General features: G+C 46.6%; 1 protein-coding gene and 1 pseudogene across 8 annotated transcripts in view; one reads left to right on the top strand and one right to left on the bottom strand.

Annotated features, from left to right (window-relative positions):
• Nucleotides 1-1,856: 1,856 nt before the first annotated feature.
• The window catches only part of Lrrc8d (leucine rich repeat containing 8D), a 115,253-nt gene continuing 93,429 nt past the window's right edge, over nucleotides 1,857-23,680 (bottom strand). For 7 of the 8 annotated variants that reach the window (XM_011249436.2, XM_006534894.4, XM_030254406.1 and 4 more), the window contains one exon: nucleotides 1,862-5,348. In XM_011249436.2, coding sequence (XP_011247738.1) covers nucleotides 2,767-5,346 — 2,580 coding nt within the window. In that variant the 5' untranslated portion in view covers nucleotides 5,347-5,348 and the 3' untranslated portion in view covers nucleotides 1,862-2,766. Of the gene's footprint in view, nucleotides 5,349-23,680 lie in introns of all 8 variants that reach the window. The other variant, NM_001122768.1, reaches the window with a different exon arrangement.
• Nucleotides 19,323-19,782, top strand: Rps15a-ps5 (annotated as a pseudogene).

Here is a 23,680-nt window from a genome sequence, read left to right as displayed (position 1 = left end):
TGTGTGTGCCACACGACGCTCACCTCCCGCCATGAACAAATAAATGGTCAAAGACAAGTTTTAACAAAGGGGGGGGGGTTAAAGAAGACATCCCGTGCCAACACCTGGCCTACACACACCCATCAAAGCCCCCAGCACGAGTGTATCTTTCATTGGGATTCATGTTTTCAATCCGTAAAAGCAAAACGAAACAGGGTCTCACTACCTAGCTGTACCTGGCCTGGAATTTAGTATACTGACCTCAGAGGTACCTGCCTGCCTCTGCCTCCTACATGCTGGGATTAACGACACGCACCACCACACCTGAGAAGGTCAACATCCAAAATTCAGTTGAAGGCCTCAAAGCTGTCATTTCTTTACGTTCACCATCAGTTTTGAATGCACACTCCACATTGTGGTAAAAGTATCATTAAGAAAAAAAAGAAAAAAAAAAAAAAGAAAAAAACAGACAGACACGTGTTCTAGCTTGTAAAGCAAAGATCCTAAGACCTGGCTTGCTGATGTCACCATCTGGACTCTGTAGTGCCCTCTTTAAAATACTGAACTGAATCAAAACAATGCTCCACCAACTTCAGGTGCTTAACTAAGCGGCAGAACAGCAGCAGGAGGGAGACACCGGAAGCGCTGGCGGGCTGGCAGGCGGGCGGGCGGGCGGGTGGTGAGCAAAGAAGCTCAGTGGATGCACTCTGTCCAGTGTATCCTCTGGAGAGCAGCTGTAACCAGCATCACCACTGTCTGTACATTCCCATTTCCTCCTGCCTGGCTCCAGGAAACCACGGCCCGTGTCTTCCTGGAACACGGACTCTCTTTTATCATCTAAGCACAAGCAGGCACAGGCAACTCAGGTAAATACCGAGAGAAATGGAAGGCGTGTATGCAGGAGATGGCTTGTACGGCTGTTCTGATTTTCCAAGCTTGACCTTTCATAAACCTCATACCTCAAGCCTTTTAGGAAGAGAACGGACAGCCAGCCAGGGTACAAACATTTCCTAACCCAGTGACAGTGGCTACTGACCTGTTAATGGGGCACTGTTTCTAAGTTCTCCAATGTGCAGAGATTTATGGTCCCTGAGCGTATGCCATTTCCCCCAGAAAACATCCGTGTATGCCCATCTTCCCCCGACTGTCCGAAGCTTCCAAGTTACGATTAACGGTCAGGGAGAAGTCCAGCCTGACAGGAAAGGGCAGGATGTTGATCAGCTTTCTGCTCTTGCCAACTGTAGTGGCTACATCTATACAATCCAAGTCTTGAGGCCAGCCTAGTCTACCCAAGCAGTTCCAGGTTAGCCAGGCTACAGAGGGAAGGCTGGGAATGGAGCTCAGTGGGCAGAGTGCTTGCCTAGCACGTACAGAACCCTAAATTTGAGCCTGAGTACAGCCAGGTGTCATGATGTATAATCCCCGCACTCAGGAGGTAAAGGGCCTGAGGCCAACATGTGCTTCAAGACACACTGTCTACAAGGAAGGATAGAGACAGAGGGAGAAAAGGAGACCCTGTCAAAGAAAGGAAAGGAGGATGGGAGGGAGGGAAGAAGGAAGAGAGGGAAAGGCCATTCTTGTAGAAGGTCTGTAAATTACTCAGCTAAAATCTAAATAGGTGACAGGCTGATTCAGACATTTTGTGAGTTAAAGAATTATAACCTACAGCAGACAATCCTCACACTCCTCCTCACAGACAAACACAGGAAATACAACTTGCCACTAAAATGGTTATGAAAGACAGGCATCTTCCAGCTCAATGAATTACAAGTCCTTCCTCTCACACCCGATCTCCAACAGCCCCTCACGGACACCACCATGAGAAGGTGGATCTGTTTATATTCCAAATGCTGGTCCCAAGAAAGGTTGTGAACCACTACGATTTAGATAAACGTATTTTATTGTTATAAATTTATTTTTAAAACACATTTTCTATTCATTGGAAATCCTATTATATTGGCCCAAAAGTGTACCATGTATAACCAAAACTCCAGCCTATGCACATAAAGTGACTATTAAAGGATGTGTTATTTTATTTTTAGTATTTGTTTTAAGAAACAATCAAAGAGTCTTGACACACCACACGCTCTACTTCATTCCAGGCCGCCAAGACTGTAAAGTCTGCTGTGGGATTCGCAGAGGTACAGTACCATCAAATGCTCCAGGAAGCTCCACTCACTTGCTTTAAGTTAAAACAGTAAAGAAGTCAATATTTTAGCAAATCTAAGATTATGAGTTTGGCCCCTTGTGTCTTCAACGATCCAAGGTTAAGCAATATTGCACCAGCTAAGCAAAAATAAATCAGGACACCTCAAGAAAGAAAGAAAGAAAAAAACCAAAAAACCAAAAAACTGCAATGTAGTAAGAAGAAAGTCAGTTTAATCATATACTTTAGCAGGCAAGCAATGTGTAAACACTCAGCCAGCAGCCGCATCCGACTTACAATTTAAAAAGAACTGAGATCAGTGATTGTGATTTTTCCTTCCCTTTCCCCAGAAAAAGGAGGAGGAGGAGGAGGAGGAAGAGGAAGAAGAAGAGAAGGAAGAGGAAACACCCCCCCCCCAAAAAAAAACAACCCACAAAAAGAAAAGATCTGGAAATGAATGACTGAAAATGCTACAAACATGGAACATTCGGTTTCGTCTGCTACCAGCCTCTATGCATCGTGTCCTGTTTAAAGGGCTTATCTACTCCTAAAATGCATTATCTTGTAATAACTTGCAAGTGAGCATCTGCAATCTAGGAAGGTGTCCCCCCCGCACGTGGGTGTGCCTGCATTCGCTTAGTTCAAATCCCGTTTGCAAAGGGGACATTGACATCTTGATTCAATGCCTCTTTGACTTCTAGTGGCAGCGTGTCAAACAGTTGGTCTTCTACAACAAGCCCGCTCTTCTTGAGCATCCGACACTGGCCCAGCTGGGCTGGCAGGCGGTCTAGGCAGTTGCCCTTCAGCTCCAGCTGAGTGAGCTGGGTGAGCTGACTGATTTTCTCAGGCAGGGAGGCGATACAGTTCTGCCCCAGGTTCAAAGTCCTCAACTTCACGCACTTAAACAACTGTTTTGGCAGAATGTCCACCTTGTTCCCTGTGATGTGCAAATGCTGCAGGTTCTGGAGCAAACCTATCTCTATGGGGATCGTGGAAATGTTGTTATAGCTGACGTCTAAGCATCTGAGTTTCTGTAAACTAAACACTGCCGTCGGTAAAGACTCGAGCTTGTTGTTGGAGAAGTAGAGGGACTCCAGGTTCTTGACATGGGTAATGGAGGGTGGGATGGCCACAATTTTATTGTGCCACAGCTTTAAGCAAGTCAGTCGCTTCAGATGTTGGAAGCTGATGATCTCCTCGATCGTCCGGATGTTGTTTGACTTTAAATCCAGCTCCTGCAGATTAGAGAGGCTGAAGATGGCGTGTGGGATCCTCTCCAGCTCACAGTTCTGCAGCTCGAGCTCGGCCACGTTCATCATCTTCTTCAGGCTGTTCAGGACCAAGAGCTTGGTCCCGTCGTTGTGGATGACGAGCTTCGTGAGGTGCGGAGCCACGTCGGTGATGTTAGAGGGGACTTTGGTTAGATTACTCTTCACGTGGAGGATCTTAAGGTGCCGCAGCTCTCGCAGCGACTCGAGGCCGATCATCTTATTGTTTTCCGAGTTCAAATTGCCGATCAAGTACAGCTCCCGCAGGTTTTTAAGCAGATACACCCAGGCGGGGATTTCAGCCACATCCGTGAACTTCACGTGAAGGCATCTCAAGTGATCTCGGAGGAAGCTAAAGGCAGTCTGTTCCACCTTTGCAGGGCAGTGGCAGAGGTGGAGCTCTTGGAGGTTAGTCATCTGAGAGATCTTGGCAGGAATTTTTGCTTCGGGGATCAGTTCAAGTTTTAGCACATCCAGGTCTGTGAGGTCAAAGACAGCGTCGGGCACCCCGGACAGCATGAAGAGGTGCAGCTCCTGCTTATCCTGGGCATTGCGGGACACGTGCTGCCTGAGTTTCTCGAAAGTCCACTCATGGTTCAGGCTGATTTCCCTCAGTTTGTTCTCACTGACTTCGGATAAGAACACACCGAAACGCTTGGAATAGAGCTGGTCGTACTGGTCGACCATGTGCAGAAGGAACGCAAAGTCGTTCTTGACATCCGGGATGTCGCTGAAGCTGCTCTCCTCCCGGACTTTCTCAAACGAGTACTCCTTCAGAGGGATCCTGAATAGCCAGAAGAGAGTGTAGAGGCAGATAAAGCCGTAGACGCAGATGATGGAGATGTAGCTGATGAGCAGCTTTTTCAACATGTAGGCCATATTGTGAGTGCACTCGAACACCTCGTACCCCGTGAGGTGCTCGACTTTTGGCTTGCAGACGTGCTCGAAGCTGATGGCGTTGACAAAGTTCGCAGTGTAGCAGAGGATAAAAATGAACTTGGCAGTTTTGATGAGCGTTTGGACCACATAGAGCTTATAGATCAAGTCACTGTCTTCCACGTGGGCACGGAATTTCCTTACTTTCTCAAACAGGGCTTTGGCCTGCTCCCCGTCTTTCTTGTCCAGGATTGTCATGCTGGGAACTTCGATCACCGGTTTCTCAGCCGAGAACTTGAAGCCAGTTTTGTTGATCATGGGGGTGCTGGCGCTGGGGCTCCCCTCATCGCTGCTGGTGGACACATGCTTCGGCAGGGTCTGGGCGCCCGTTATCCGCTGCTTGTTCTCCTCAGAGTCTTCACAGGCCGTCTCTGACAGCGCCTTAGTTGTCCAGGGAGATTCGAAACACTTTCCTAATATTGAAACAAAATGCTCAACCTTGGAGCACGTTTTGGGATATTTGAACCAAAAGTTGCTACTGACCATAAGGATGATGGTGTGTATAAGGGCAAGGTATGGAAAGTACTTGGAGTACCAAGGGAGGGCCAGATGGTAACACATCTGATTGATAAATACGTACTGCTGAAAATCCAAGTTGGTTTTTCGGCCCGTTGGGTCTCTCTTCTCCTTCTTCGCCTCCTGATTGGGAAGGGTGGACTCTGCATGAGGATGGGTGGCTTGGAGAGGTATGTCAGGGGTCACAGCGGATGTGCCAAAGGCAACGTCATTCGTTGTCGTCTGCCCGTTTTGGTCTTGGTGTGTGGCTGTTTCCATCCTGGGGACTTCGGTGGTGATGTCAGCATTTCCGGGTGGTGTGTGCGCTTTTGAATTTGCAGGCGACGGCAACACTGGCAAACACACCACCTGATCTTTGGTAAGTTGCATGGTCCCTGCAAAGATGGCTACCATCAGCATAACGACTGCCAGGTAATCCATAAACACGTCCCACCATGGCTTCAGGATTCGGTAAGTTGGCTGAATGTCATTAAGTGAAGCAACTTCCGCAAGGGTAAACATTCCTGAAAAACAGAAAAAAAAAAAAAAAAAGGTATCACTAGAGACATCATTGCAGAGTGGAGGGCAGTGGGACCAATGAGAACCCTTTTCAGACGTCATTGTGTAATGATGTAATGACATCACCACAGACGTCATTACATCACTACAGACTATAGACCGTCAGCATAGACATTGTTAAGTCACTATAGACGTCACTACAAAAAAACCAACAGGTAGCAAACCAAGGGAAACCCCACAAAAGGTGGGGCGTCACAGAGAAGTATCAGGAGAGAGACTTGTTTGTCTAAGTCTGCCATGCCATGCAACAACCCGTACAGCTGTATGTTCCTGACTGAGCCCTGTCGCTTCCTAACGTGTTAACTCAAGACCTTGTGTTTACCACCTCTGTTTGCAGGGGATAATAATGTCTAAGGATGGCTACAAAGATTAAACTAGGTAAGGAACACGGCTCTTCCCACCGCTCCAACCACGAGCATTTGTTAGCAGTTTATTAGCACAAACTGTTAGACGGGTAATCCCTGTGAGACGGATTCCACAGACAGCTGAAATTAAGGGTCCACAACCCAGGCATAGTTCAGCTGGGGATGCAGTTCATTTCATAGAGGCTCGCCTAGTAGGAAGGCCTCGAACTCATGATCTCCCTGCCTCCAGCTTCTGAGTGTTCTGACAAGCGTAGGCTACCACAGGCGGTTTATGCTGTTAGGAACTGAACCCAAGGCTATGTGAACTCCAGACATGGAGTATGGCAGCAGAGCTGCAACCCTGTTCTCTGTACAAGTCTCTCCCCATCCGGCCTCCTCTCCCCAGATGCAGGGATGATCTATGATTTTATAAGTGATACAGCTTTTATGTAATTATGACAACACAAACCTAAGAACCATAAATATCTAAACCACAGAGTTATAATATTCTGTGAAAAAACCTACACCTAGACTTCAGGGATTGAATCTGCCATGCGGTCTGGTGCTCTGCTCTCTCGAGTACACAGTGGGGTATGTGGGTGATGGCATATCCCCCTTCCCTTTTTATTCAGAGTGTCCTGACATATTTTTACCTTTCACGACTGGCTTGGGGATCCAAGCAGGAAGAAGAGCTCCCAGAATGACAGCAAGCCAGAGTCAAGACATACAACTCAAGCTCGGGTCTGGCTTTCAGGACTGAGTGAGGAATGAATCTTGGCCACTGTCCTGAGAGTGCCCAAGACTTGTCTTTAACACCTCCATCACTGCCTTGACATCCTGCTGTCTGTCCCAGTACACTGAGGTAATTTCCACTTAGCTGCTCTCTCCCTGCAGTCCTCTCTTCCTGGAACGCTTCCTCCAGTCTGCTCAGCTGCCAGGCTTCTGTCTCCTTTTTCTAAGTTCATGCCTTAGATGTGCTCCTGCAGGGTACAGGAACTTTGTCCGACACTGCCCTACTCACACCGTTTGCTCATCTGAGTCCGTCCACATTACTATTCTAGCGAGGGCCAGGACTGTGGTCATTTCCTTTCCTTGTTCTGCACATACGATACCTGACACAGTAGGTGCTTGGACAAGACAACTCATGAGATTTTTAATTATCACCCTCAAAATATAAATATTACGGGAACACCTATTACTTGCATCTATATAGTATAGGGTGGGGGGACAGCTATTACCTGCATCTATATAGTATAGGGTGGGGGGACAGCTATTACCTGCATCTATATAGTATAGGGTGGGGGGGACAGCTATTACCTGCATCTATATAGTATAGGGTGGGGGGACAGCTATTACCTGCATCTATATAGTATAGGGTGGGGGGACAGCTATTACCTGCATCTATATAGTATAGGGTGGGGGGGACAGCTATTACCTGCATCTATATAGTATAGGGTGGGGGGGCAGCTATTACCTGCATCTATATAGTATAGGGTGGGGGGGACAGCTATTACCTGCATCTATATAGTATAGGGTGGGGGGGACAGCTATTACCTGCATCTATATAGTATAGGGGGGGCAGCTATTAAGTTGAATCACCCTGCAGAGCAACTTGTGTCTGTGCAAGAATTAAAAACTCCAGGACAGGCCTTAGCAGGAAAGACATAAATGGCTGCATAAGAGAAGCTCTGGGGTTTTATGGCGCTGTTTCAGAGTGGTCAAACCTTCAGTGCTGTTTCGAGCATCTCATCCTAGGAACTGGCTTCATCCTGTGCCAGGAGAGCCAGAAGCCAGGTCTTTTCCCAGTAGACAAAGAAAGCACAAAGCCTGAAATTTCGGCAGCAGCAGCAGGGAACACACCAACAGCACACCCTGACTTCACACCGGCTGCCATCCTCTCCAGCAAGAATGATGAAGCCCAACTAACACTAGCATCAACTCCATGCTCAGACAGACACGACTCCAGTAGTTTCTGCTCCACCACTGCCAAGGGTGGCGAGCGGTCATTGTGACATTCCCCATCTTTCTGTTGAGCTCACTCATCAGCTCCTGGCTGAAGCTCCGCCTCGCTATCCCAGGCGCTAGCATGCTGACTAACAGGGATGGCTTCTAGCCTGAGCTCCTCACTCACGCTGGGGTCCACCACGGCCCACACTGACTCCTCAAAGAACACAGGGGCAGGACCAGCAGGTCGCCATCTTCCTTCCAGACGGTGCCAGGCACTGTCTTACCCCAGTCCCACAGGCTATGGTCCCTGAGTTCATACAGAATGTGTTTCTGAAAACCAATCCATTTCGAGAAGTTTGGAGTTTTGTGCTTTGTGGGTTGTCTTACTTCTCTACTGCTGTGTAGCCAAACACTCATACCTACTGAGAGAAAGCACGTCTCCTTCCTGAGGAAATGTCCTATCGGAAACATGGAGATCAGGGTCAATGGCTGTGGTTCTACCGTGACAGAGTCCAGGGAAGGATGCCGCTAACTAAAGCCAAGAGCTTGAGCAAGCCTTTATAATTTTAACTTCATCCAGTTTACAGTACAATCTATCTACTTACCCTCCCCCTCCCTCCCCTCCCCTTCTCCTTGTCATTTTGCAAGGGTGGTGAGGTGGGATCTCATACGATCCAGACTGGTCTTGAACTCCTTACCCTCCTGCTTCCACCTCCCAAAAGCTAGGATGACAAGTGTGCACTGCACCACCGCGCCCAAAAAGCGTTTCTAAGGGGCCTGTCAGGGGGCTTTGTAAACCAGGCGTCCGAGTGCCTGGTTTTCCCTGTGTGTCCCCTCACCTTGCATGTGCTCCTAAGGTAAAGCATAGTTTGTGCCTGAAGCTGAGCTGCGGGGCTGGGGGAGTGGGGTGAGGAGGTGGAGGTGAGGGGGTGGGGGTGTAGATGGGGGTGGTGCAGGGCAGAGTTCCACTGTCCCGGAGGTTCCCAGCATTCTCTTCCACCTCTCATCGAGGCAGGACGCCTGTCTGCTCACTCATCAAAGGATCTCTGCCCAGATACAGACCCTTGAGCCTGCCAACCCTTATCTCTTGGAGTGGGAGACCTCTAGAAAGCAATGCCTAGGTCTTTCAGCCAGATACTTCTTATCCTGTAGGTCCTTAAAAACTTCTCAAAGGCAGGTTAGAGAAAGACAGATGGGTATGCGAATTCTGCTCCATCCAGAGGGATTTACTAAGTTAAAAAGGCCCCTGTGGTGTTAGGAAACCTAACCACTGAGATGGAAATGAACATAGCAGACACTGGCCCTCAGGCTCCCTCCAGTTGGCTTGGGTTCCTCTCCTAGCAGGTAGCTTTTTTTTTTTTTAATTTTTTTTTTTATCTGCATGTCCCCAGGGCACAGCCCAGGATGGGCATTTAATACAGGCTGGTGTGTGCAGAACCAACCACACAGACATCCAACAGCAGCCTCATTAGATACTGAACCCAAACCAATACTGCCAGCAAGAGAAGGTCACTAGTAATTACACCAAGGTGAAAATGACCGGCGCTGACAGGCATTTTTCAACGTCCAAAGGGACAACCCGTTACAGATCTTTGCAGCAGGTTAGTCTAAAGCTAACTCACTGCAGCCAGCCAACTGCAGGCAGCTCAGGACAGAGGTAAGTGCAGTCATGTCCTCAGGAGAGGAGACCAAGTCCTGACTCCTGACAGAGGGATAAGCCCTCAATCTCTGGGCCAGAAGCCAACAGACTTAGCACATCAGAGGTGACACCATACCAAAGGCCAAGAGGAGACCTCTAGGAGGGTAGCCTCCTGCCTCTGGCTTCCTTCCTGTCCTGCATGGGGTTTTCTAACCTTCCACCCAGGCAGTGAGGCACGAACTGTGAACGAGGGGAGCCGCTGGGTTGGTAGTAAATGCTGTCTCCCTCTCTACACATGTTTTACTGCAGTCCATAAAACAGAACATGGTGTTAGAGCGCTGTGCATCATAAGCACCCAACAAAACCTAGCTGTGCTAGGGTCTGCTGTGAGGAAGGACGAGTTCTGTCTGAAGAATCCTATGCAGACTTGTGCTAAGTCTGCTTCTCACAGTGAACTGGTACAAAGAGCCACGGAGCCCAGATCATCCCCCCCCCCCCCGCCCCCGAGACTTGGCTTTCCCCTTCTGCAAGTTCATCTAAATGTGTGGGCAACATGGGCATCGAGAACTCATTCAGTTAGCCATTTACTCATTTCTCCTCTAGCTAGAACTCACAACATGGTAGAGCCCCTCACAGCCCAGAGGCTCTAGCTGAGCTAGAACCCACTGCTTCAGTTCTCATCTTATCTTCACCTTGTACACTAACTATAAGATGGAGCACTCACGGCCTGGCTATCTTCTAGGGCACCTAGGCCTTTCCTTGTACTATCGATGAAAAGGGGGTGAAATACCACCGTGAGGAGCAAACACATCCAACACTTCCACTGGAACAGTTGCCCAAAGGTGTCAAAATACACGGGGTGGGGGCAAGCATGACTAGGATCTGCAATGTGGTGATGGTAAAGAAGACCAAGGAGGATCATGGGAGCTGGTGAGATGGCTCATGGGTAAAAGGCACTCATTTCCTGTCAAGACTGACAACCTAAGTTCAATCCTTGGACCCAGATGGTGGGAAAGAAGCAATTCTCTATAGTTGCCCACATGCATGCCACGGCACACCTACACCCACATATCTACAAACAGATGTTAATTTTAAGGGGGGGGGTGGTCATGAAAACTGAGAGACAGAAAAATATATCAACAAAGAAAGAAATAGGGAAGAAAATCAAGAAAAACAATAGCTAAGGGAAGGATTTTAATAAGGGTATAAATCAATCAAATGATGGGGGAAATTACAGTTGACAGACTCTTGAAAGTCATTAATTACTTCTGATAATTACCTCTCTTAAAACGGAACTCATCCTGACACTAGGAAACATCCCTGTGTTCACAAAAAATTCCTCCAAGGGCTGGCCTTTCAAAGTAGTATACATAATGCCTTATTTTAGAACCCGAGATAAACTGGTGAATTTGGATGAGAGTGACCTTTGCTCTATTTCTAAGGGTTTAATAAAATAAAGACGTGTTTCATTCAAACGGAATTTATCCAATCATGCTCCCAAAGCGTCTAGGTATGCATGCGGCTCTCCTGGAAATCGCTTACGATCTTGATGAGTCCAGAGTTATTTCTCTGCAGTGGCTCACTAGCTAAGGCATGCCTGGAATGATGGACCTTCCTGTCCCTGCGGTAGACACCAGTGGACGCGTCATAGAGACACACCGCTGAATTATAACCCAAAGCATTTCCCACAGCTCTTATGTACGAGTGGAGCTGTAACACTGAAGCACTACCAAGCACAGGAGCTTACAAAAGCTAAACTTAGAGATGGAACAGCACAAAAGACACGAGTCGGCCAGCATCTATCTGCACGTTTATTTCGGAATGATATGGTGCCTCCTGGAGGACTACACGGAGATCTCCCCCTCACCCCCGCCCCGAGACAGGGTTTCTCTGTGTAGCCCTGGCTGTCCTCGAACTCAGAAATCTGCCTGCCTCTGCCTCCCAAGTTACACAGAGATCTTTGATTTGGGATAATTCTGAGTATCTGCTTTCTGATAAACCCAAGTTTACCTCTGTAAGAATAGTCCTAGAGAACATGTGTCTTAGTTAGGGTTTTACTGCTGTGAACAGACACCATGGCCAAGGCAACTCCTACAAGGACAACATTTAATTGGGGCTGGCTTACAGGGTCAGAAGTTCAGTCTGTTATCATCAAGGCAGGAGCATGACATCTTCCAGGCAGGCATGGTGTAAAAGGAGCTGAGAGTTCTACATCTGGTTCCAAAGGCAAAGAGGAGAAGACTGGCTTCCAGGCAGCTAGGATGAGGGTCTTAAAGCCAGTGACACACCTATTCCTACAAGGCCTCACCTCCTAATAGTGCCACTTCCTGGGCCAAGCATATACAAACCACCACAATAGATTTTAAGTAACATTTTTGAATGATGATTTTTATCACGTTTAATTTACTTTGTGTGCATGTAGGTTGTAGGGTATATGTGTGCATGCACGCATGCATACATATGTGCATGAGTGTATCTATGTGTGCTCACAAGTGTCATAGCACAGATGTGGAAGTCAGAAGACAGTGTATATAACAGTGTATAGAACACCCCCCCAAACAAACAAAACACAAACAAACAAACAAAAAAACCAAACCAAACAATAACAATGACAAAAAAATGATTGCAGAGACCAGCAGTAAAAATAGACATGGAGGTGTGGCCACACACCTACAGCAGGGGAACCATAAGCCTGGGCTCAGCATAAGCCACCCAGTGATAACTGTCTCAAATAAAATCCAAAACATTTGTACAATACACACAAGGTTTTAAGTTCAGTTCCTAGAACAGTAAAACAAACAAAAAGAAAAGAAACAACAGAAAGGGTAAACAAACAACTGACTGGGTATTCTGGGAACCCTCAGAGAATGACTCATGTCATGAGATGTCAGGGTGAGCTATGAACACGGGCCATCAAGAAAACCAGCCCTTCTGAAACCCAAGAGGCCATGCGTAAGGCTGGTGCACAAACTCAAGCTTAGATCTGCTAGGCACCCAACCCACAGACCTGTCTTATCCTCCACGGCTCTAGCCCATTCCATGTGGCTAATCTCTCTCTCTCTGTCTCTCTGTCTCTCTCTCTGTCTCTCTCTCTGTCTCTCTCTGTGTGTGTGTGTGTGTGTGTGTGTGTGTGTGTGTGTGTGTGTGTTGGAGGTGAGTGAGCATGAGGTGGAGGTTGGAGGACAATTTGTTGAGCCAGTTCTCCCCTTATATGTACATGGGTTCTGGGATTTGGACTCCAGTTGCCAGGCTTGTATTGGAAGCACCACCTTCACTACTGAGTCACCCTGCCAGCCCCACAGTAAGCAGCCCTGAATTAAAAACAAGGCACAACTGTGTCCACAGCATCTCTCACATATAAAGATATACATGCTTATAAATGCGTTTCTTATATAAATACCATACAGAGGGGGAGGGAGGAGAGGCTGTCCATAGCAGCTGACGCTGTGCACATTACCTGAGAAGATCTGTACTCAGACAGGAATTCATTCTGTCACAGTGTGACAGGGCACACTGCTCACACAGCACACTAGCATCCACTTCTGAGGGTAGAGACACATGGCGGTGAGAAATGAACACTAATTCTTTGACTTAAAGGTAGGATGACTGGGAGGACACATGATGTGCATCTATGCACACACACACACACACACACACACACACACACACACACACACAGATACCCACCACACAAAAGCAAGAGAATCTTCTTCTAGAAAATATTTTAATAAATTAATACCAAAGTGGCTGGGGATATAGCTCGGTGGGAAAGTACTTCCCCCAGAAAGTGCAAGGCCCTGAAGTCCAAGCTTCCACAATACAGACTTGTGTGCATATGCGCCCATGCACACACACATACACACACACTCATATAAACATACTCACAACTCATACACATATACACTCATGCACATACACTCATGTACACACACATGTACACACAATTACACACACATTCATACATACTCATGTACACACACAATCACATACATACTCATATACACCCTTGCACACATACAGACTTATATACACATACATCCTACACACAATCACACAATACACTCATGTGCACATACTCATACACACTCACTCACACTCAGAAACTTGTACTAAATGTAGAAATACGGAAATAAGAGTGGCGAGGCAGAAAACATGCAGAAGAGATTCTACACTTCACATGTCTGTCGGCTCATCTGTCTGACACACCAGTCTTCATTCCAAATCCACACACTGGCAGTAAGAGCCGAGATCTCTCTGAGGCTCCGGATTCTGACCTGTATGCAGCAATGGCTGAAGCTATGGGGTAGGTCTAGATGGGTATGAGACAAAATACAAACAAAACCCTCATTTCCTTCCAGGTTTGACTTTTTAACAAAAATAGTTCCTCGCTCTTGTGGAGGAGACCACTCCAATGGGATAGGGCTGTGGCTCAGTGGCAATGCACTTGCTCAGTATGCTCTGGGTCCTGGGTTCAATCCCCAACATTACAAGTAATATAATTTAACACAGGTCACCACATTCCACTTTGAAACCATTCTCCCTCTCTGCCATGAGAGTAAGAGAATCCCTGGGCTTCCCCCACACGCTTCAGCAACCTTGGTGCTTTGTGCAAATGTTATGTTTCAGTCTAACATAGGGAAGCAGGGCCAAGGGGCTACAGGAAGTCAAGTCTGATTCCCAGTGCCCTCTCTAAAGACAAGGCTACATGTCTTGATCTCTCCCCCTCCCCCGTTCAGCTGGCTGGAAACAAGAAGAGCAGGTACAACTTCAGAGGCCATGCATGGGGGAAGCCCACTGGGATTATCCGGCTAGCCCTCGGCTACTCACATCTGTCCTATGGAAAGGAAATAAACGACCAACTTATTCAACCACCCTATATGGAGTCTCTTTGTTACAGGAGCCTAACACCCCCATAATTAATTAAAAAAAATCTGTGACTATTAAAAAAGTACTTACTGGGACAGGTGGTGGTGGCGCATGCCTTTAATACCAGCACTTGGGAGGCAGAGGCAGGTGGATTTCTGAGTTTGAGGCTAGCCTGGTCTACAGAGTGAGTTCCAGGATAGCCAAGACTACACAGAGAAACCCTGTCTCAAAAAAAAAAAAAAGTACTTATTAAGAAAAAGCATTTAGAAATAAGATCTGGACAGACTTTTTTCCTTATCTACATAGCTAGTATTTTCTCTAACACCATCAAAGGTCTTAGAGTGGAGGATACAGAACAGGAATTTACATGAATAAATAACTGACAAGTTATAAGAGCAAATTAATATACTATAAAGTCACATTAAAATCAAGTATGATAGTAACTCTAACAAAGTTAACAGTAAACCCGTGAGAGGCAAAATACACTGGACAGTTGAGGCGATGATGATTCAACTCAGGCCACTGCAATAAAACACCCAATAATGAGAGCTGTCTTGAGCAAAGGAGGGGGCCTGGCCTCATAAAGACTGCATCTCATGGGAACCAGGAGAATGGAGAGATGGGTTTTAGAACATTCAAGAGTCCAGTGGTTTGCTGTAGTTCCTCAGACCCCCAGAGAGTGGTGAGGGGTAAACTTCTGGAAAATTTAAGGATACAGGGATATTTTCCAGGAGTCAGGCACCGGAAAACAGTGGAGAGAAAAGGATAGAGACGGGAGAATGGATGTTTGTTTGATTTTTCAGGTTGGACAGCTAACACACTAAAGTAGAGAGAGACTTGGGTGGAGCTAACATGACTATTCAAAGTGAACTAGAGAAAGACCCACAAACTAGTCAACATGTGCCCGATGAGATGCTCAGGGAGACACAGGCAAGAGCAGACCCAGGGTCATCAGCATCCAGAGGACATGGCAGAACTGGGCAAAGGAGGGCTATGGAAGGAGTTAGAGAAGGCGCTCGGAAGGGGCCAGTCGGAAGGGGCCATCATGAAACCCAGGAACTGGCTCCAGACACATACGGCAGGATGTGCAGGTGAGAGCCCACTGACAGCAAGCTACACTTCGAGGCTTCGCAACAAACGAAACCTGGCTCAGGCAGGTCAGGCCCAAACCCAAACTTGAATATTTGCTTCTTCCAACTCACCTGGATGGAAAAGCCTAGCTTGGGCTGCAGCAAGGAGTGGAAGGCAAAAGCCACACTTTTAGGCAAGGGAAGGAGTTAGGTGGGAGAAGCTGACAGAAGCTGAGAAAGGGCAGAGGCATCAAATTATACACACAAACACATTCTGACTGGGGGTGTGCACAAGCGCGCGCACGCGCACACACACACACACACACACACACTCACACTCACAGTTTGTTTAACCTTCACACCTTTACGAAGGGATAAAGATGAGAGAATTCCTACCCCTGTGAAAGTTCCCTTTCCAGTGTTTGTTTTCCCTTTACTACCCGGGCAAACATTAACTTTGCTAACCACCATCTCGCTCACCCAATCGTAAAACCTTAAAGGGTCCTTCTCTGTAGTCGAAGGGGGGAGAAAAGGGTGAGTTGTAATTCCCACCTCTCCTCCCCAACACACACACACACACACACACACACACACACACACACACACACACACACAGAGGAGCAGCTCTGTGAATATCTTATAATGCAGACAGGGTCAGGCTCTCCCACCAGGCCAAAGTCTCTGGGAAGGCTAAACATCCAGAGAACTCAAGTTAGATCTCACTGGAAGGAAGAAAGCATGAAAGGAAATGTTTGCTCTTTCTAAGGGGAGTGTCAGCAACAGTGGCCGGATTTACTCTATGTCCTTGGTCACAGTGGGGTCGGGGGTGGGGGAATGAGGCAGATAGACTGCAGGCATCTTCACAGGGCAATCTTCAATTGTTAGCCCCCTCCCCCCAAACCACTCCCCTCCACCTCTAAGGGAGCCAAGAGTCTCATTTAGAACTTGGCATACTTAGGACTTTCTTTTAAGTCTGCTTTGCAAAATAACATTTCCTAAATTAGTGTTTCTCCAAAGACGAACCACGAGAGCCCATACACGTTCTCTGCTGCTTAGGGAATGGAAAAGAAAATGAGGTATTAAGAGAAAATATTTCTACCTGTTGCTTTTAGTTACGGGGCCACTGGTTCCGCAAGCAATCCTTTACCAGGCTGCAACTATCACCTCTGCCCCAAGGCTCCTTGCTGTCCTCAGTGCTATATGAGGAGTCGGTGCCGCTTAAGTGACTCAGGTTGGGAATTCGCTAATGTCACAATCACCGGCAGAAGAAAAAGCAGGCCTGAGTTTGCACAAGCACATGGAGAGACAGGGAGGCACAGACGTCAATTACAGGCCTCCCCTGGATGCTGTCATCGACCAACCTCAGCAAGCTTCCTGCCCCATCAGATCTGACTTAATTGCTTTTCATTCCTGCTGTGGAAAAGCAGACACTGAGCTGGCTCCTGCCGTCCCAGGCAGCAATATGGCAGACTCTCGCACACCCCTGTATACTGCAAAGAAGCACAGCCAGGTTTTAAGGAAATACTAAGAAGCAGGTTGATAGTATTTTTCCATTGGTTTAAAAATAAAGCATTCGATGCTTTGAAGGAAAAAAAAAAGTGTCTCAGAATTATGGAACAGGAAGCAGCAGCTGGACAGAGCAGCCTTCATTTCCTCTGAGAGCCACCGAGGAACTCTCCATTGAGACAAAAGCAATGCTGAGGTTAGCCCTATTCTACCCCACAACAGGGTGCCAGAGCTGGATGCAATGTGGCTGGTCACATCAAAAATTACTGCACACCGTCACTCCTGCAGCTTCAGGGCCCCAGCATGAAGCTGCCCGTCCTCCCCCTACAGTCTGCCTCCTGCTCACTCTGGAGGCATCAGGAGCCAGGCTTCCGGCAGTAGCCTGGAACACACTGAAGCCTAGCCTGATTTCCAAGCTTCTTGCTGCTACCCAGGGTTACAGCTGAGGCTCTCAATCTCACTGTACCTCAGTTCTCTCCTCTGTGAAATGGCAGTGAGGTCACCTACTTCACAGAGTAATAAAGTCACACTGAAATAACAGACTAGAATAACAGTAATATACACTCTTAATACTACAGGGGCTTCCTAGTTTCAATACTTCCACAAATGATATCATTTCATTTGAGCCTTAACTGATACACAGGATGGGGAGTAACGGTGCAGCATCACCACCACCATCATCACCACCACTACCATCATCACCACCACCACTACCACCATCATTATCACCACCACCATCATCATCACCACCACCACTACCATCATCACCACCACCACTACCATCATCATCACCACCACTACTACCACCATCATCACCACCACCATCATCATCACCACCATCATCACCATCATCATCATCACCACCACCACCACCACCATCATCATCACCACCATCATCACCATCATCATCATCACCACCACCACCACCACTACCATCATCACCACCACCACTACCATCATCATTACCACCACTACTACCACCATCATCACCACCACCACCACCACCACCACCACCGTGGTCAGAAAACTGTGTCCCAACTCCTCAGCAAGAGTCCAAGTCAGAGGCTGGGAGGTGATTCTGAGAGTAAAACTGCTTGGAGTAAGTGAAGAGATCTAAAGTCAATTTTCCCAGCACCCATGTAAAACGCTGGGTCTGATGTCAGACAAGACTGTAATCCCAGTGGGATGGAGTAAAGATGGGGTTCCTTGGGGCTTACAGTACTAACATAGCTGGAGATTCAGTGATGGACGCCATTTCAAGAAAATAACATAGAGAACAACAGAGCAGGACACTCCGTATCTTTCTCTGGTTTTACATGTAGGCATGCACACACACACACACAAAGGTAGGCATGCACATACAGATATACATACATACACATATACGCAGGAAGGCATGTACATTCTCTCCCTCCCTCTCTCTCTCTCTCTTTCTCTCTCTCTCTCTCTCTCTCTCTCTGTCTCTCTCTCTCTCTCCTACACCCACACCCACACAGAGAGGCAGCCGGCATGCACACACAACTTCAAGCCATCTGAAATGCATCTGGCAAGACTTGAGTGCCAGGTATGGGGTGGCAAATTATGAAAGTCACTTATACTTCAGCCTGCACTCTGGGCAAGTCCCTTCACCTCTTGGGCAACATGACTCATCCACTGTCACCAGCACAGGGCTAGTGTCAGACAAAAATAGATTAGACCTGGTTCCAGCTCTTGAAGAACTGGGTTGGAGGCAAGGGTCGGGGATGGAAAGACATGACATATAAACAAATTAATTACAAAACAGTATGCACTCAAAATACAGAGTCTGAGGAAAACACCGTGGGACTCGGGACAGGAAATGACTAACTCTGGGGAACTCAGGGAAGAATTACTTTAATTTGTAAACTGGGAAAAGAAGGGAAGTGGACTACATGAACGTTTGTCTTGGGCTCAAGAGAAGGTCTGCAGTCACCCGCCCTGTGCAGTTCCTACCGCTTGCCTGCTTGTAAATGGCGGGTAACCCACGTAAAACAGCACAGATACCACGTGAAAAGTGTGTGGAGGTGGGATCGTGTCTACCCAACAAGCTAAACACCAGAACCTCAACGGGCAAGTATAACTGCTAGCTGAGTGAACGAGGGTGCTTGGTCTCTGTCTGCGCCTGTTCCCATGATTATGGGATGGTAAGAAGGCCAGCCATGATAATAATCCCAGCAGTAACAGCCACCTGCCTCAGAGGGTCAACAGAAGATGCCCCGCGTCCAGAGGTGCACAGAGACCCGTTCTCTGCACACTGTTGACTGGTGAACGCCTGTGAGGCAGGAATAGCGCTACTGTTCTGACTGGTAATGTGGCAGACTGCTGCTGGCTTAGTGTGTCCAGGATCCGGGTTGATTCTTGGCACCAGAAAGTGTTGGGTGATGCACCCTTGTAATCAATCCCAAGGCTTAGGAAAGAGAGACGGGAGGACCAGGCATTCAAGGAAATCTTCAACTAAAGAAAAAGCTCGAGTTATCCGATCAAGAGATCCCTTAAACACACACACACAAAACAATAAAAAATAAAATTACGACTCTCTTTCTGCCATCTTCCCTCGCCGCCACCATGGTGCGAATGAATGTTCTGGCGGATGCTTTCAAGAGCATCAACAACGCTGAGAAGAGAGGCAAACGCCAGGTCCTCATCTGGCCATGTTCTAAAGTCATCGTTCGGTTCTTAACCGTGATGATGAAGCACGGATACATTGGTGAATTCGAGATCAATGATGATCACAGAGCTGGGAAGATTGTTGTGAACCTCACAGGAAGGTTGAACAAGTGTGGCGTTATAAGCCCTAGATTTGATGTTCAACTCAAAGGCCTAGAGAAATGGCAGAACAACCTGCTCCCTTCACGTCAGTTTGGCTTCATTGTGCTGACAACCTCGGCTGGCATTATGGACCATGAAGAGGCAAGACGAAAACATACAGGAGGGAAAATCCTGGGATTCTTTTTTTAAATGTAAAGCATAAATAAAAGCCTTTGTGGACTGTAAAAAAAAAATAATAATAAAATAAAATTACTACTTCTTTGCTTGATAGTCAGAAAACATGCCTTTAAGTCTTCAAGTTGTGTGCTAAGGTTCCATATTTTATTTTATTTTATTTTATTTTATTTTATTTTATATTTTTAGAACAGATGGTTCGTTTAGTTGGTAATGGCATCAAGTCAGGTGTTTTATGTACACTGACACAGAACTCTTTCCAGTTGTAAATATAAAGTACGTGTGGATATAGGTTCAAGGTAATGGGATTAAAAAATCGTATTTTAGAAGATGATATGATTTTAAATAGATCCTTCAGGAATTCTGAATAGTTTGTAATTACAGAAAAGCAAAACCAAAAGGGAAAATACTGTCCCAATCTCACTGAAACTCTTGCTACGATGTTTCAGATTATCTTTAAATTTTGGTTTACAATACTTCAAAATTAAATCCCTCTTTATACCACTGAAGAGGCAAGCAAGTTTGGCCACTCAATCAAAGTAAAGGCAGTTAAATAAAATTATTTTCATTAGCATCTTTTCTGTGTATGAGAGCTTTGCCTGTATGCATGTATGTTTATCACACATGTGCAGGGGCCAGATATCACATGTGTACAGGGGTCAGAAGCGGTTATGTGGGCAACAGGCTCATGTGAGCTACCACATGCATGCTGGGATCTAAACCCAGGTCCTCTCCAGCCAGAGCAGCCGTCTCTCTAGACCCAGTGATTTCCATGTTTCTCTCACTGCACTCACAATGAGAATTATTTGGACTGTTATCAAAATGTCATTATGATATGGTAATTGTCAGGTGAAACAGGTTGTATCCAGATCAAATTAAACTTCTATAAATCAAACTGGATGTTTTAATTGGCAACATTAGCAGCACTCAACAGACCAAAAGATTCTGTATTTAATATTTAATGTATTAAACATCATTCACCCATTGGCTTTAAACCAAAATCCACACTTCCCGACTCTAGGGGCCTGTGGTTTTTTCTTGGTCAATAATACTTAGGTTCAAACATCAAAATCCATCACTAAAAGCCGGTGCTGAGAAATGACTTACCAGAACTCTAAAGGAATCAAGAGGTGGGGGAGGGGGGAGGAATTTAGTATACTCTTATTATATTTTAGAAAGAAGTTTTTTTTTTTAAAAATTCAACAGTTTTGTTATTCTTCTTAATGCTTTATAAATCTGTCCACAGGAAATGAAGCAAATTAATTCAAGCTATGATTTATTATAATTTACATGTTTCTTGGTCAGGGCATTTGCAAGTTATATGCAGTGGTGCACACCTGGGACCCCAGCACTCGGGGAAACTGACACAGGAGGATCCTGATTTCAACTGCAACCTTGGCTACACGGGGAGAGGCACCATCTCAAAGACAAAACAAGACAATAATATAAAAACTGGGCATGTGGGGAAAGCTCATTATTCAGCCCTCACGAGGCAGATACTGGAAGACTGCCCATGAGTTCGAGGCCAGCCTGCTCTACAGAACTGTTTCCAGGCCAACCTGGGCTACATAGTCAAGACTCTATCTCAAACAAACAAACAAACAAACAGCAAAAACTAAGTAAATAAATTCGTGATTGCTTGGTGGATAATCTTTTTAGTATACACGTACACCAAGACTTTATAGAGACCTGTGTGAAGTCTGGCAGCCACACCATCCCACTTATAACCAGCACAGTGGTAACACAATTATGGATTGGAGATGTTAGTCTAGGATGGTGCGCAACACTAAACGAACCAATGCAAATCATAAAGTCTGTAGGGAACATAATCTATGCTCAGCAAAACAGATGAAAACGATTCCTTCAGTCTGTCTACCCTGCGCTTATGTTACATTTAACAATCTGTTGTACTTGGTGTTCTTAGACTCCCTATGAGCCACACACGAATCCAGTCCCAAGGTGTCCTGAGTGTCCTGCCCTTTGTAATTAAATGTTAGATGATGCAGGTCGGTCATCCATTTAAGGGAGACTTTGAAAAGCCGAAAGCCAACCAACAGCCCTTGTACGGTACCTCTAAATGACAACACAGGTCATTTAGGAGAAGACAAACTCAAAAGCTGACCTGTCTCCCTAAGATTCTTACGGGGAGGACCTACCCATGACCCAACATCAATTTCCAGCAGCAGGAAGAGGGTGGAGTCCCAGCATAATTCTTGTCCTGATCATACACTGCTGCTGGGCCCAGGCAAGGTCGCCACATGTCTCCAAGCCTCAGATCCCTCATGTGTGGAGAAGCAGCCTGGATAGATGGACCTGTAGGCACCTTCATGGCTCAAACTGTTAAAATTTAGTTTCTACTTAGAAATCCAAACTCCAGTGTGTCCTAGCAAAGCCTTCCGTCCCACCGAAAGGTTGAGTGAACAGGGCTGCCTCCGAGTTTTCGTACCACATCACCTGCAGTTCACTGGTGTGAACACACTAGGATATAACTGTTGTTCACTCAACGAACTGAGCCACTTCAGAGGAGAGAACGTGTCTTACTGGTCTCTGCATATTTAATTATCTGTTTCTGGCTGATTTGGATACAAGACGCATGATCAATGGCTATAAAATAAATTCTCTGAATTACGGTGTCAAAAATTCATTGGGCATTTCCCTTTGTTGGGTGAAATGGGGGCTGGTACTATATTCTAAGGATTTACCAACATTCTCATGAAACATTTTTAAGTTAAATGACAGGGGTCTCCTGTGGATGATAGAGGTTAATGAAAAATTTGTATATTCTAAGTAGCAAGTCCACATGAATGACACAGAAACAACCTGTTCCCGGTGTGTAAGGTCCCAGGACCTCTGGTGAACCACTACTCTGTGACTCACCTGGGAGAGCTGTCACCTATCACTCACTCCCTCTGCTCCTCTGTATGTGGGCACAAATCCCACCACGGTCATTTTTTTTATTAGGTATTTTCCTCATTTACATTTCTAATGCTATCCCAAAAGTTCCCCATACCCTCCCCCCCTCCCACTTCTTGGCCCTGGCATTCCCCTGTACTGAAGCATATAAAGTTTGCACGACCAATGGGCCTCTCTTTCCACTGATGGCCGGCTAGGCCATCTTCTGATACATATGCAGTTAGAGACACGAGCTCCGGGGGGTATTGGTTAGTTCATATTTTTGTTCCACCTACAGGGTTGCAGATCCCTTTAGCTCCTTGGATACTTTCTCTAGCTCCTCCATTGGGGGCCCTGTGATCCATCCAATAGCTGACTATGAGCATCTACTTCTGTGTTTGCTAGGCCCCGGCATAGTCTCACAAGAGACAGCTATATCTGGGTCCTTTCAGCAAAATCTTGCTAGTGTAACACCACCACGGTCATTTTTAACAATTCAACTGTTCAGAAGAGTGAGCTCAGTGGGGCAGAACCTGGAAAAAACTAAATCCCTTGGAGGGAGGGAGAGAGGCGGGTGGAAAGGTCTGGGGAAATCAGAAATGTTTTTAACAAAGCGGTGTAATTCAAGAAGGGAGTTACATGAGGCCGAGGCAAACAGGGAAGGGGTAAAGATGTCTTTGGCCTGAACATGTTTTGTTTTCAAGTTCTGAAACAAAGGCTTAAGCTGTACGTGTCTGCTCTTCTGTATTTATTCTTCTGGCTCAGTTCATCCCTGGCGATTAGGAACCAAAGTGGTAAAAAAAAAAAAAAAGCTGTTGCTGGCTCTCTGGCCTCAGAGCAGAGTGGCAGACAGGAAGGCTGGCACCTGCAGGATGGATGGGAGGCCTTGGAGACCCTTTGTGTTCCCAAGGCTAGGTCACGGCAGCCTTTCCACCTGAGCAGATGCTGGCAGGTTGGGCTGGAGGTGTGGGTTACTCACAGGGTGTTTCTTGTAACACAACACCCGAGTTCAGCCGAGCAGGGCTTCCCTCAAACCTGCTCCCTGTCCACTT

This window comes from Mus musculus, chromosome 5, assembly GCF_000001635.26.
Source record: "Mus musculus strain C57BL/6J chromosome 5, GRCm38.p6 C57BL/6J".
NCBI lineage: Eukaryota > Metazoa > Chordata > Mammalia > Rodentia > Muridae > Mus > Mus musculus.
The sequence above is the reverse complement of the archived record's forward strand: the minus strand, read 5'-3'. Positions and strand labels throughout refer to the sequence as shown.